A 13,267-nucleotide genomic window follows, 5' to 3' on the forward strand; every position below is an offset into this window, starting at 1 on the left:
TTTCATTGGTTCTCAGGCATGAGTCCCTCATTTAGCCAAATCATTCTCCTACATTTTTCTCTCTCCCTCTGTCTTCCCTGAGTATCCAGAAGGACCATTCTTGTGTTTGTAGGACCTTGTCTATGAACACTGTCAACCCTCTCAAACTCTTGCTTTCAGAACAGCCTCACACATTCCTGTGGCTGATCCCTGAATAAGCCGGGGTGCTGTCATGAGGCCACAGATGTGCTCTCTGCCTTTCCTGCTCCCCTCAGGGTCTTGAACTCCACCTTGGAGGCTGCTGCAGCCAAGGCTGCCAGGATTAACACACCCCCAGCACTCCTGTGTTTGTGAGCAGTAGGAGAGCAGGCCCTGGTTGGCCTGTCTGTGTCCAGGGATTGTCCCACACTCCGTCCTGGCTTCCAGATCCCCTGGACTGCTGTCAGCAGGTGTCAGGGATGTACGTATCCCTTAAGTCCCAGGACAATCTAGAGACTTTTTCAAGTTGCTCATAGGAGACTTAATCCATTCTTTTGCCCTTTTTGGGTTGTCTGTGCCAAAATCCCACCTTTAGTGGCTGAGCTCTTCCCCAGTCCTGACTCAAGTTCAATGAGGCTGGTGTTTGTTTCATTAGAATAGTGCCCTCCAAACGTGGGGCAAACTCCCCCATCTTCTTTCTTGTCCCTCCTGTTCTAGTTTAGCATGAACATTGTGCTTCCTTCTCCATCTCATACCTCCAGTGTAGATTGGTGTCCAGGAAACAGCATCAGCATTTCAGCACCTTTTGTTACAGCAGCAGAGAATTCAGCTGTTGGCAGCCAAGGTCACCCTGCTGAAGCCACTGAGAAACACTGACTGTGAAGCTGAGAATCCAGCAACTATTTTTAAGTGGCTGAATTCCTTCAGAGAAAATTGTTTAACTGCATTTTTTTAATGATGCTACTGCTATCAGTAACTTGATAGTTCTAGCCAGGAAAGTTATTTATGTGATGTATTTAGTCCAGGTGTTTAATTTTTTTTCATTAATTGTTCTGGCTACATGGCTATAAGAACAAGACAGCAAGTCTCTTTCAAACTTACTTAACTCTGACTGTAATAAAATGTCACTGTTTAGAGACTAAATGAAACGAGACTTGTCTAATAATGTGTATAATCACAAAAAACCTGATAGAACTTGATGAAGCTTGATCTGTTAGCAGTGTGATAATGGATCAGTGAGCAAGTAATGTTTATGCTTGCAGTTTTAAATTCATTTGTGTGTATATGTTAATTACAAGAAATCAAAATCACTGGAATTTACTATTACGGCACTTGAAATACACTGTGAACACTTTGCTAATTATTTTAGTTAATGTGAAGGTATAATAATCTTTAATATACACATTCCTTACCCAGGTCATGCAGTGCTGTAATCTCACATCAGCCTTTTCTGTCAATTAAGCCCAAGTAGTGACATTTTTCTATTTTTTTGATACCTTTGTTTCATATTATTAAATTGTTTAATTAAAGATTTTCAAATCATTATTTAGAACACATTTCACCATTTGTGCTTTTATAAATGTTTATTTTTTAAGTTGAACAAGCTAAAACATCTGATTGTTTCAATCAGCTTTACAGAGCTGCAGTCATATCTAGTAATGTTTTCTTATTGCTCCTTGGTGTGCTTGCTGTCTGTATCTCTCACTCTCTTTGTTAGGCTGTACTTGGATTGTGAGAGCTTCCGGGACTGTGTCTGTTACATATTTTCATGTTTTTCTGAGTCATCTAATGTGTGTTTCAGGCTGTGAGCCCGGGCATGTGTTGTTGCTGTGAATAGTTTAAACAGGAGGTGACAGGAAAGGCCCTGACAATAGACAAGCTGAAAACAGAGGTGCCCCAACTCTACACAGCTCATTGCTGATGTTCGTGGTCACTGAGGCACTGCAGCCTTGAAAGCTGCCAGAAGATTGCTTTGTGTAATGGGGAAAAAACAGCCAGGCAAGGCCCCAGAGCTGCAGCGCCTTGTGCTGGTGAAGGGTACAGACTTACCTTCCATGACTGGCATCCTGTAAAAAGCAGTCATGAATTTGGGAGAGAATTGTCAGTGTCAGAATCACTGTGGGACTGCGGGAGATGCAGGTGCTCTGCCTGCCCAGTGAGCTTCCTCTGTCTGTCTCCTGCTTTCTGTCCTTCAAGCATCGAGCCCCTGCCTACAGCCAGGATGTGTGGCTGTCCTGCTGCTGCTTGCAGGGGCCCCAGCTCTTCTGGCTCTCTGGTGCCAGCCAGCTCCCCCTGCCTGCAGCCTGGGCTCTGTGTCTGTGTGTGCATCACTGGTTTGCGTTTTCCCCCAGGAATTCGCACGTTCCGCTAACGCTCTTAACTCCTCCATAAAGCCTCAATAAGGCACATCAGCTCAGTTCAGCTAATTACAATTTTGGGCAACAGTATGTTCTTTATGTGAAAAGTGAAACTGCATGTCTCCTCAAAATTATATACCCTATCCTCTCTCCCATGCAGTGTTTCTTCGTATAATAAAACAGGCAATGATGTGCAACAAGATTTTTAAAACAGGTGCCAAATGTTGGGATTCTGAGTTCCTATTTAGACAGCAAGTAAGTGACAGTTTTTCAAATCAGTATTTCTCCATTTGACTCCTGCTTGACAATTTGATTATCAGAATATGAGATGATATGGGCATACTGCCTTTTATACAATTAGTCCCTCTTATGAGCTGTGACACGTCCACAGAGGAGAGTGAAGTTATTTACATTCAGAATAGACAAGCTGCAGAGCTGAGGAACATCAGAACTGATGGTTCTGGTGGCCAGACAGTGGTATGGCTTCAGTTCTGTTTATTATCACAGTAGCATTTGAAGGCATCCTCTCTACTGGGAGAATCACAACTGCATTAGCTTGAGCTTCTTTCCCATGCCCAAATTGGATGTGCATCTGCCATGGTCCAAAATATTTGTCTCTCCCTTTCTGTCAAATATGGAGTGCCTTAACTCCCTCCAAAAATGTAATTTTTATAGACAATAAATCTTGAGACACAGGCTGCAGCGTATAATTGCAAGCACCTCTAAAAAAATCTCTTTAATTTGCCTAATTTTTTAGACTGGGGAAAGTACACACCATAGCAAATGTTCCTAGTCAAAGCATTATTGTTTAAGACCTATTTGTGAATGTTCTAAATTCTCTTAGTTAAAAAACCATATTGGGCTGACCAGGAAAGGTCAGTGAATACTTTGATTGTGTAAGAGCTGAAGTTGGTAGGTCCCAGGAAGTCTTACCTGTCTTTTAGTCCAGGATCCACTAAAAAGGAGCATTGAGGAAATGTCCAGTTTTATCACACTTGATAAAGTCCACAGTCATTTGGCCATGTGTGTTCTGCCTTGTTAGGAGTATCACCCAGGCCTTTGCTGTGCAGAGCTGTGCATTTGCAGCTGCTTTGCAGCTGGGCTGTCCTTGGCCAGGCAGGTGCTGCACTCGTGCTCGTTGTGTCACACACTACAGGGACGAGGTGTTGGGAGCTGGAGTTCTGCTGCTGCTGGGTTTTGCACACAGCATGAGAGAGGAGTGTACTGCTGAAATCTGCATGCAAATGCACAAGCTGCCATTTATACATTTGTGAACTGAATAAATTACAGAGAAATGTCAGGTCCAATTCAAGTTCTTAATGCTGTATACAGTGATTTGGTAAGACATTCCACAAAGGGAAAAACCTGTGAACTGCTTTTAATACTGCTTTTAAACTACCATTAAATAACCAATTTTGCTTAAACAAGGATAATTAATTTATTTTTTAAATTTGGCCAGATAAAATTAGGTTGCATTGCTAGCCCTTAAGGGAGGCATGTATATAAGGAGATATTTTGTCAAGATTTAATTTTAACTAAAATTATAGTAATTCTCAAAAAAGTTCCTTTCTCATCTAGAAGGCAAGAGCATGAATGCTGATGTTTGATTTGTCCATATAGAAGGCATAGGAGCAGGTCAAAAAATTGTGTCTTAAAATAGGCTCCACCTTTAAAAATGGCTGTAAGCATTTCACCTTTACTATATTTACCTTTTTTTTGCTATTTGAACTGTCTGCTTGGTTGACTAACAAAAGCAAGTTTGTGTATTTTTTTAGCTCCCAGCAGCGTGGCACAGCTGGGGAGGAGGCAGCTGTATTCCAGTGTCACTTGCAGTTTCAGCAAAATTGTCAGCTAAATCCCAATTCCTGAATCTTTGTCAGGGAGAATTGTAATAGAGCATGAAGTAGAAAAGACACAGATTGACTTTTTAGGTGCAAGGCAGAAGCAGAGGCTTTCAAATGTTTATACTGAGTCAGGGTATAGGTAAAGGTTGTATTTGTTTGAGTGCAAGGTAACATTTCTATTAATATGTTACTGCCTGATCCATAGGGCAGTGTTTAGGTGTGACCTAGTTTCCTGACCACAAGGTAGTGTAATCTAACTAAACTCACAGCCTCTGTTTCTTCTGCTGTTGTAACCTAACTCTGATATGCTTGGTAGGATGGAATCCAAACCAAAATGATTCTTGGCTATTTTCTTCTCCAAAGTCTTACACCAACGTTAATTAATAATGGCTAAGGATTTGGGTAAAGCAGCACATTAGTTGTTAAATATCTAAGAATAAGGGTTTAAAGAAATGCCACTGTGGTTGCATAAATAAACATTTTGTAGCAATTATCTGATTCTAGTAAAACCTAATGGAGCGTTCAAAGCCTCAAACAGCTTACTGTGAAATTACATTTGCTCTAATCAGCCCAGAGTAGGGAAGCATCAGAGATCTCCACACAAGTCCAACAGGCTCATATTGCAGAGAAACCAGAAGCAAATGCTTAATCTTCAGGAAGTACACATTTATTTGTGTTTTAGACCATGTTCCCTAGTCTAGTCTACAGTTGAATTTAGAAATCTGATTAGCAGATCGATATCTCTGAATATTAAAACCTTGGAGATGTAATTAGCTACACAATTTTCTCAGATCTTGCATTTATGATACAAGTACTAGAGACAGTACTAAAAATCTAGTACAAGTACTGGATCTTTTAATGAAATTTTTTAAATTAAGTTTGGTTTTGGTACTGTAGCATAGAGGGTTTTTTCTCTTTGTGATGATTTCATCAGTAGCACAGACCCAAAGGCAGTGGTGGCCTGTGCTTGCTGTGACAGCTCTGTGTTGCTGGGAGATGAGCAAGGATAAGAGCAGAGTTGAGCTTAAGTGAAGGATAATACTTATTTTCACAGCAGAACATGGAGCAGTAAATGCCATGAATTAGGTTGTTCTGTGGGCACCTGTGTGGCTGGCACTCAGAAAAATGTCAGCATTTGCAGTCATTATATTTAATGTCATGCACTGAAACCAGGAGCAGTTGGTCCCCTAATAGGCTTCCTTGTTCAGTTGGGGATTTTGTAATTGCTTTAATGTAATAATTGTTCATTATTAGCTTAAACTAGAGTTAAAATTTATTTTTGTTTTAATGTTCAAAGTTATATAATAAAATTAATTCATATTTTCATGTAGGAAAATTTTTGTGTGATCATTTTTTGAACCTCAGAACAGATTATTACTTGTTTCAAATGTACTGAAAAAGTCACAGCTGTAGACAAATGAGTATTCCAGATTCTGGTTTTCACTGGAACTGATGTTCTTTGAAAGTTAAACTGAGTAGTCAATCAGTTTGTTCAGGAGTGGATATAGTCATATTTACATTATTTTTAACTGTATAATTTTTTTTCATCATAAAATTGTCTTCAGGCTATTTGAAGATTAGCAATATATATGTCTAAAGAAGAAAGAGGAGACATTTTAGCTATTACAGCACAGACTAAAGCAAAAAAAACTATTTCAGAACATGACCATAATGGGTTTATTAAAATGGATCAGCTTATTCCTGCACATAGTCATTTGGAATGACACAGTGTGTTGCATTAGTTCATTACAGGAGACACCAGAGGGGAAGTTTTTAATTTTAAAGCAAGAAACAATGAAGAGCACTGGTAAGGCTGAACTGGGTGCCAGGGAGGTTTCCTTTCTATGCAGTGCCCTCTCCATTATCACTTTTTTGTAGCCTCCCAGGACAAAAGAGAACGTGGAGGCCAAAGTGTTTCATTCCACTCACAGCCCACGAGAGAATCACTTTTATGGGATGATCAACTGTAAAGAGATGAGCAGAGGGAAGAGTCTGGCCCTGGGGAAAGGCAGGAGGGAAGGCAGCACAGTGAGGAACAGTGTCAGAGCTCTGCGGTGGAGAAGCTCCATCTCCATCAGTGCTCTGAAGAGATGCTGTGGGTTGGTGCTTTGAAAAATGGCAAGGTTGGAGCTCAGATTTTTATGTTAATGCAGAGCAGTCAGATGCAGCTGCAGGAGGAGCCTGGCAGGTACAGAGTGGTGTTGATCATACCATTGGGTTTGGACCTGTGATGTCTTCCAAGTGACGGTGGCCCCAGTGGGGCTGTTCCTGGGGAGGGGTCAGCAGACAGGGACAGTGTAGGATCTTCCTTGTAGCCCTCTTAATCTGGAGCCAACAGCCAGGTATCCAAGGCAAGAGCAGGGATGAAAAGCAGTCCTAGTCTGACAGGAGGAGGCTGCTTTCCCACAGAGATGGAGGTAACATCAAACATTTCTTCCAGAGCATGTTTGACTATAGCCTTGGACCCCCTTCTCCCTAGAAATTTAGTGAATAGTGCTAGGGGAGGTCCTTTAAATGGAGGAGTAGGGCAATTGTAGGCAGTCATGAAAACACAAAACAGGACAAATATCTCAAGACTCAAAATAGTTTGACTTTTTCATTGAAGCAATTGTGATGCACTGTAAGGCCCAGGAAAGTACACAAATCTATCTGTTGTTGCTTTTTAACAATCACGTGATTGCTTTCAACGATAATTAATTGTCTTTTGATGTCAGAGTACTTCTGGTACCATCATAAATTACAGAAGAAATGGGCCCAGTGCTTTTCTAAATCTTGTTTTCATAGCTGGTGTTTTGACATTTTGTATTTTGCTTTTATCAAATGTAGGTACTATTTCTATTTGATGTTTCCTATAGTATTTTTGTCTGCAATGTATGCAGTCTCTTGGGTTAGATGTTAAACAGATTGCAGTTGTTACATCAGGGCCTTTCAAGAGTGTTGCTGGCATAAAACTTGATTTTTCTTTTTTTTTCTTCTTCAAACTGAAAATTTGTACTTTCCATTAAAAACAATGTGATTGCAGCTCTTCTAAGTTTGGGACACTTAAGATACATTAAAATACAGAGAGCAAGTAATGAGAAATCCAGGAAATTATTGTGCCACATTTTTGCATATTGTTAAATTATTTGAAGATGTCTGAGCTAAAGGCTTCTCTTACCTTGGGGGGAGTACTCAGACTTCACCTAACACCAAGCCAGGAATGCTTGGGGGTACCACCTCATAATGGCATCATAATCCCCCCCCTTCCCCCTCCTGATTCATATCAGTAGAAAAACTGGTACTGTTGTTAATTAATTGATAATTTTTCATTTGGAATACTTCTGGAGGAAAAGTTACAGTGTTGTTGGGGGTTACTGTACAGGAAGGACTGTGTTGTACAAAAATTGCCATCAGCATTGCAGATACAGCTTGGGGGGTAACAATGCTCTAAGTTGTTTTTAAAAGCTGGTGCCTTACAAAAGCTAAACCCAACCCAGTCTTACAGTGGCACTCCCTTCTGTGGAGTACCAAAGGAAATTGTAACTAAGGATTAGTACCTATAGGATTATTTCTTTGGTAGAATAATCTGTAATTCTGCTGACTGAAGACAGCTCTAGCAAAAGTGCTGTAAAAGTACTGTCTTGAAATCTGCTCTTTCAGTGTGTGAAGAAGGCTGCTTGTCTTGGTTCCTTTAAGCAGTGCAGGACAGAACACTGGAGCTGCTGAGGCAAACAGGGATACACAGCAGGAAACAACAGGCATGGTGACATTGCACCTTCATGCTCCTGTTCACATCACTCAGCTTTCAAAAGTGATAGGCTGGGAAGCTGTGCAAAATTGCACACAACTGCACCAGCAACAGTTCTCACTTTCATGTTTTTCATAAAAGCTAAGCTGCCCTTTATGGGCTATTAATTTGTGAAATAATTTATCTCAGGGCAAAACTTTATTTACACTACCTAGCATAAAGACAGAGAATTGTGGCCTGGAATTTAAAAATGTCACTGCAGATGATGCCAGGATAAACATCACAGAAATTTATTTCACTTGCATCTACCCTGGCACTTCACAAATAATTTTTTCTAAGTATTGCCTTTTGGCACTATATTATTTTCCTATTCACCTACAGCAAAGCTCCCTCTAAGCCAAAGAAATACATCTCCATCAAACAGAAATGTTCTTCATAAAAATTGGAATAATTAGATATTATAGCTCTGTGCCTGAGAGAGATTAAAAGGATATTTTTTATGCTGTGGCAGGGACCACTTTAATTTTCCAGTGGCTTTCTTCTTTAGCACTGTCTTTGTCCTCTTTACCTGTTCCTTACCTCAGACGTAAATTGGGGAGGTGCCTCAGGAGGGCTGCAGTGGCACACATTGTGTGTTGTGTGTTGTGGTGGTGCAGCTCAGGGCTGCTGGGACAGCTGAGCCCTTCCTCTCCAGCACTGTACAAGGGGTCCTGAGACATTCCTCCACTTTACCCCACCTTAATCTCTGTGGGATTCTCTTCTTTTGAAATTGTTTTGACCTTCTGCCAAGCAGGTCAAGCCAAGATGCAGTTGTTCTAAACCAATCTCTCCTTAGTAGGATTTCCTAGGCTGTTGGGCAGAGACCTTGTTTTCCATTTTGAGCAATCTGTTTTCTGCAATAAACACTGAATATGTTTCTCTGTTGCTATAGAAATAATATTTCATTAAATGAGGGAATCAGTGCCCTGCTGTCGACAAATCTAATCTAAGTGTTAGTCTCTAGAGCTTGAATTTCACCACTGGGAAGAGGTATACATAATTCTGCAAATTATTTCTGTAACTTTTGCATAAATGTCTTTATACTCTGCAACTGTTAGCTAAATTTCCCAAAGTGATAGCATGGAGTTTAACATGGTGTAATGTGTTTACATGGATCTGAACAGAGCCTTCCCCCTTTGCATTTCCCCACCCTCCTCCCCCATATATTTTCATATTTAGAGCTTGAAATGTCCAACTCTTTCCATAGGAAAATGGGAAGTGGCAGTAAAAGCAGCACTCTCAGCCAGGTTCCTTACCCTGTGGACAGCAGTGTGCCAGGTTTATTTGAATTTCTTGTTTTATTTCTAAGAATTCAGCATCTCCAAGTAATATAAATGTTATTTGCCCTGTTTTTTTTTCTGGGATTAACAAGAACAGCCTAAACTGACCATTAATATACCCCAAAAAGTGATCTGCTCTCCAGTACTTTCCAGACTCCCCTGGGTATCATATGCTCAGTATTTGTCAAGTTACTCAAAGATTTTCCTACAATAACTTTCTACCCTCCAGCAGTTAAACCCAAGAGAGTTGTGGATTTTGACTTAATGCACCTCATATCAATGTCCTTACATTTAGCCACAATTTATACCTAATATGGGGTTTTTTTCTCAGTATTTTTATAAAGCTGTAGAATTCTGGTAACAGCAATAACGTGGTACTAAAGCCTATAACTGTAGGGTATATAAAATAAAGTGTTTGTTAATAAGGGTCAGTGTTTGTCAACATATTCATCATGAGTATTTTGAAGAAATTGTAAAAACCCCTTTTATCTCATAAAATACAGGAATTGCAGTACAGGAAGCCATTTATGCATTTCTGTGTATAAGGTATGTGTAAAAAACACAATTAAAAGTACACCATTGATTGGCACAGACCTGTGTATGTTAGAAACCTGAATTCAGAGTTCTTGTAAAAATCCTGTTACAGCTTTTGGTTAAAAAATGGAGTTATTATTTGTGAAATGGGCCCACGCTCTATGTGTGTTATGTATTGCAGGACAAAACCAATTTATACGTGTTCATTTAATTAATTAATAATAATCTTGTCAATGGCCTCTAGTTAAAGACAAGTCCTTAGAAAACATAGGAAAACCTCTGTAATCATTAGAGTAAAATACCTCCCCTTTTAAAACTTCCTTTCTGAATTTTTTCGGTGATTGTAAGTCAATCTGTCAATACAATAAATCTTTGTAGGCTATGACAAATTCCTGACATCCAGAAGAGTACCTGTATGGATATGCATATGAATATAAATAAATTGCAGGGAAAACTAGTCAAGTAAACAACTATTTTTTTTCAATTTAATGGCATTCTTATTATTAAAAGAGACTCATCAATAAATAAGTCATCACAAGACACTGATTAAATTTTTGCTGTTAAAATAGTTCTTGTCATGAAAAAAAAATCAAAACAATGAACAACAACCTTTAATTTTGTTGCACAGCCATAAAATATAAGCCAGAAGTTGGCCTGGTTTTTACCCTTGTGCTGTTGCACCATCCAAAGGTGCTGCATTTTTTCAGCACATCATGAGTCTGTGGATGAAAAGAATCAGCTGCAGCTCCTGGTGCAAAGCAGTGGCCATGGCATCACCTTCTGCTGTGCTCTCTGCTGGGTGCTGTCCAGGGCCTGCCTTCAGGGCACCTCCTGGAAATGGCTGCAGCCTTGGGAAGGGAGGGACTGGGCTGGGTGGATGCACAGGGATAAAGTGGAGATGTTTTCATCATGATTACATCTTATACACAATATTTTCTTCCTAAGCACAGTTCCATAAACAAAACCTAACAATGAAGGTGAGAAAAAAACATAAACACTCAAATGTTTTGTATTTTTTTTTTCTTTAGGAACCCGATGGAAAAAAAACCAAGAGCAAGATTTAAAGAATGTTCTGAAAAACACTGACCAGGACATACCACTGGTATTTGTCAGTGGGAATCATGATATTGGCAATACTCCATCCAGAGAAACCATAGATGATTATTGCCAGAACTGGGGAGATGACTACTTCAGCTTTTGGGTTGGAGGTGTTTTCTTTCTTGTGTTGAATTCTCAGCTATACTTTGATTCTTCCAAGTGCCCTGAGTTAAGGCAAGCTCAGGATGCCTGGCTCGATGAGCAGCTGGCTGTTGCTGCAAAGCAGAAATGCAAGCACATGATTGTGTTTCAGCACATCCCTCTGTTTCTGAGCCAACCTGATGAAGATGATGATTACTTCAACTTGGAGAAATCAGTTCGCCAGCAGATAATGGAAAAGTTTCATAAAGCAGGTATTTTCTCAAACTTTCCTACTCTTGAATTTTTGTTTCAAATTGTAATGGCTCTGCTGCCAGACAAAATACATTTAATTTAAATGGTACTGTTTTCAAGGAATTTTTGAATACAGCTTATAAGCCTCATTGTTTCCCATAGATCAGAATTATCAACTGAATCTACTCACCTGTAAAAAGTACTGGACAAAATTTAAAACTTTGAGTGAGAAGTAAAAAGCTAAACATGAAAAATTCCTTAGCATAAATAGCAAGGTTTCCATTTTTCAAGTACTGACAGATACAAGACAACCTGAGTTTTTCCTGCCTACAGAGGGGAAGATCAGGTATTGCCATAGGAGAAAATTACAGAATTTATGTTTTACATAAAACATGGAAACAGAATTCAGAATTACCTTGGAGGTTGCTTTCTCCCACACTGAGCCAATTTTAAACCAAGAGTGTAATGCACCCCAGATTTATTCAGTGTTAAAACAAGTCTTGCTCTGCTAAAATCAGTCCTTTGCACATCCCTTTCTAATAGGGGCCATGTCTGGGATGAAGGGCAGGTGGAGCATGTGCTAAATGAGTAATTGTACCAAACCCCTCAGCTTTGTGTGATGCCACTTGAGCGCCATGGAGACAGACACAGTACACAGCTACTCCTCCATGCTGTTCCCATTGTTTCCTGGTAATTGCCTTCATGTTCCTGGAGTGTGCCAGTCCCTCAGAATTTCCTGCCATCCTGCCATCGCTGCATCACAATGTCATTTTCTCTGTATCTATAAGAGAGCACATTATTTGGATTGCTGAACAATGCAAATTTTTTATGATCTTTTTCCCAATTTACCATCTAATTGTTAAGCCTGGCCTCATCCAACTCAGCCTAATTTCCAAGCTCTCAGTCTCCTACTGTTTCCAATCAGTAGGGCCAAAATTCACAGCTATCTGAGGGCTCTCCAGGGCACTGATATATTTGCAGATTCAAGATTTACAAGTGGGATTTTTTTCCCCATAAGGAGACACGCTGAGAACACCTCATATCTTTCCATTTTTGTGTTAGTGTTAATATAGTGGGAAGTGTTGCTCTTGGAGAGCTGGGCAGCTGTGGCTGCCTGTGTACCATGGACTGCAGCACATCCTAGTTCATGAGTGTATCCCAGGAAACTGGCATTAATGTGGGAACCAAAACAGTTCTTTGCTAGGATTTTCTGTCATCCAGTTGGTTTACTAACAACACTCAGTACTGGGAACATAATTCATCAAGAGGTGAAAGAAACATTATCACTGTAACATTGTTGTTACATTGTGGTGTTTCTTAGAAGGGTGTGCAGAGGCTTAAGCAGAAGTTGGGAAGGCTTCAAATGATGGGGGAAAGGTGTGGAATGGCAATGAGCAATACAACTCCAGGGAAGAAATTCCCAAACTCCTTTCTGTGCCACCTTTCTGTTCCCTCCATCATTTCTCCTTGTGTCCCTCATTCCCATCTCTAATAAGTTGTTTGGTTCCTAATGAGTGTGTTTAAACACTGATCTTTGGCATGCTCCTTACTATACACTGACTCAATAGGTAACGTTTGCAAGTCAATAATCAAACATTTTGCTAATGAAATGAATATAGAGAACAAGCAGCTCAGTAACTCAGACTGCTGAGAAAAATGAGCAGAATCAGAAGTTGGCTCAGAGTTACCTTAGTAACAGGTGCGTTCTGTTTCTATTTTATTATTCTGTTTAAGAGCAGCTTTTGTGAGACCACTGAGGTCTCAGTGGGTTGCAGAGAGGCTGTTGGCATGATGCTGTAGAGGCACAGAGATGCAAGGACAACGCTTGTTTTCTGAACCTCTGCTTTGCTAAAAAACAATCAAGTTTAGCACATCATTAGACATGAAACTGGTTTTTCCCCAGTTCATTTCATACATTCTTGGAGGATTAAAACACAGGATATTGCCAATGAAATCCCAACATACTTTGCTTTTTTAAATTTAGAAATTTGGTGTAACTATTCTGGAAAAAAAGTCAGTGTGCCTTTTTAGGAGACCACCAGGCTACCCTATTCTTTTTCCCCAACCTGTCACCTGTCCCTCCTTCCTCCCTTCCTT

At 40.0% G+C, this 13,267-nt stretch overlaps 1 protein-coding gene across 2 annotated transcripts in view; it reads left to right on the forward strand.

Annotated features, from left to right (window-relative positions):
• Positions 1-13,267, forward strand: part of CPPED1 (calcineurin like phosphoesterase domain containing 1) — a 40,561-nt gene that overhangs the window by 14,029 nt on the left and 13,265 nt on the right. For both annotated transcript variants that reach the window (XM_058816040.1, XM_058816039.1), the window contains exon 3: positions 10,768-11,190. In XM_058816040.1, coding sequence (XP_058672023.1) covers positions 10,768-11,190 — 423 coding nt within the window. The remainder of the gene's footprint in view (positions 1-10,767; positions 11,191-13,267) is intronic.

This window comes from Ammospiza caudacuta, chromosome 17, assembly GCF_027887145.1.
Source record: "Ammospiza caudacuta isolate bAmmCau1 chromosome 17, bAmmCau1.pri, whole genome shotgun sequence".
Lineage (NCBI taxonomy): Eukaryota > Metazoa > Chordata > Aves > Passeriformes > Passerellidae > Ammospiza > Ammospiza caudacuta.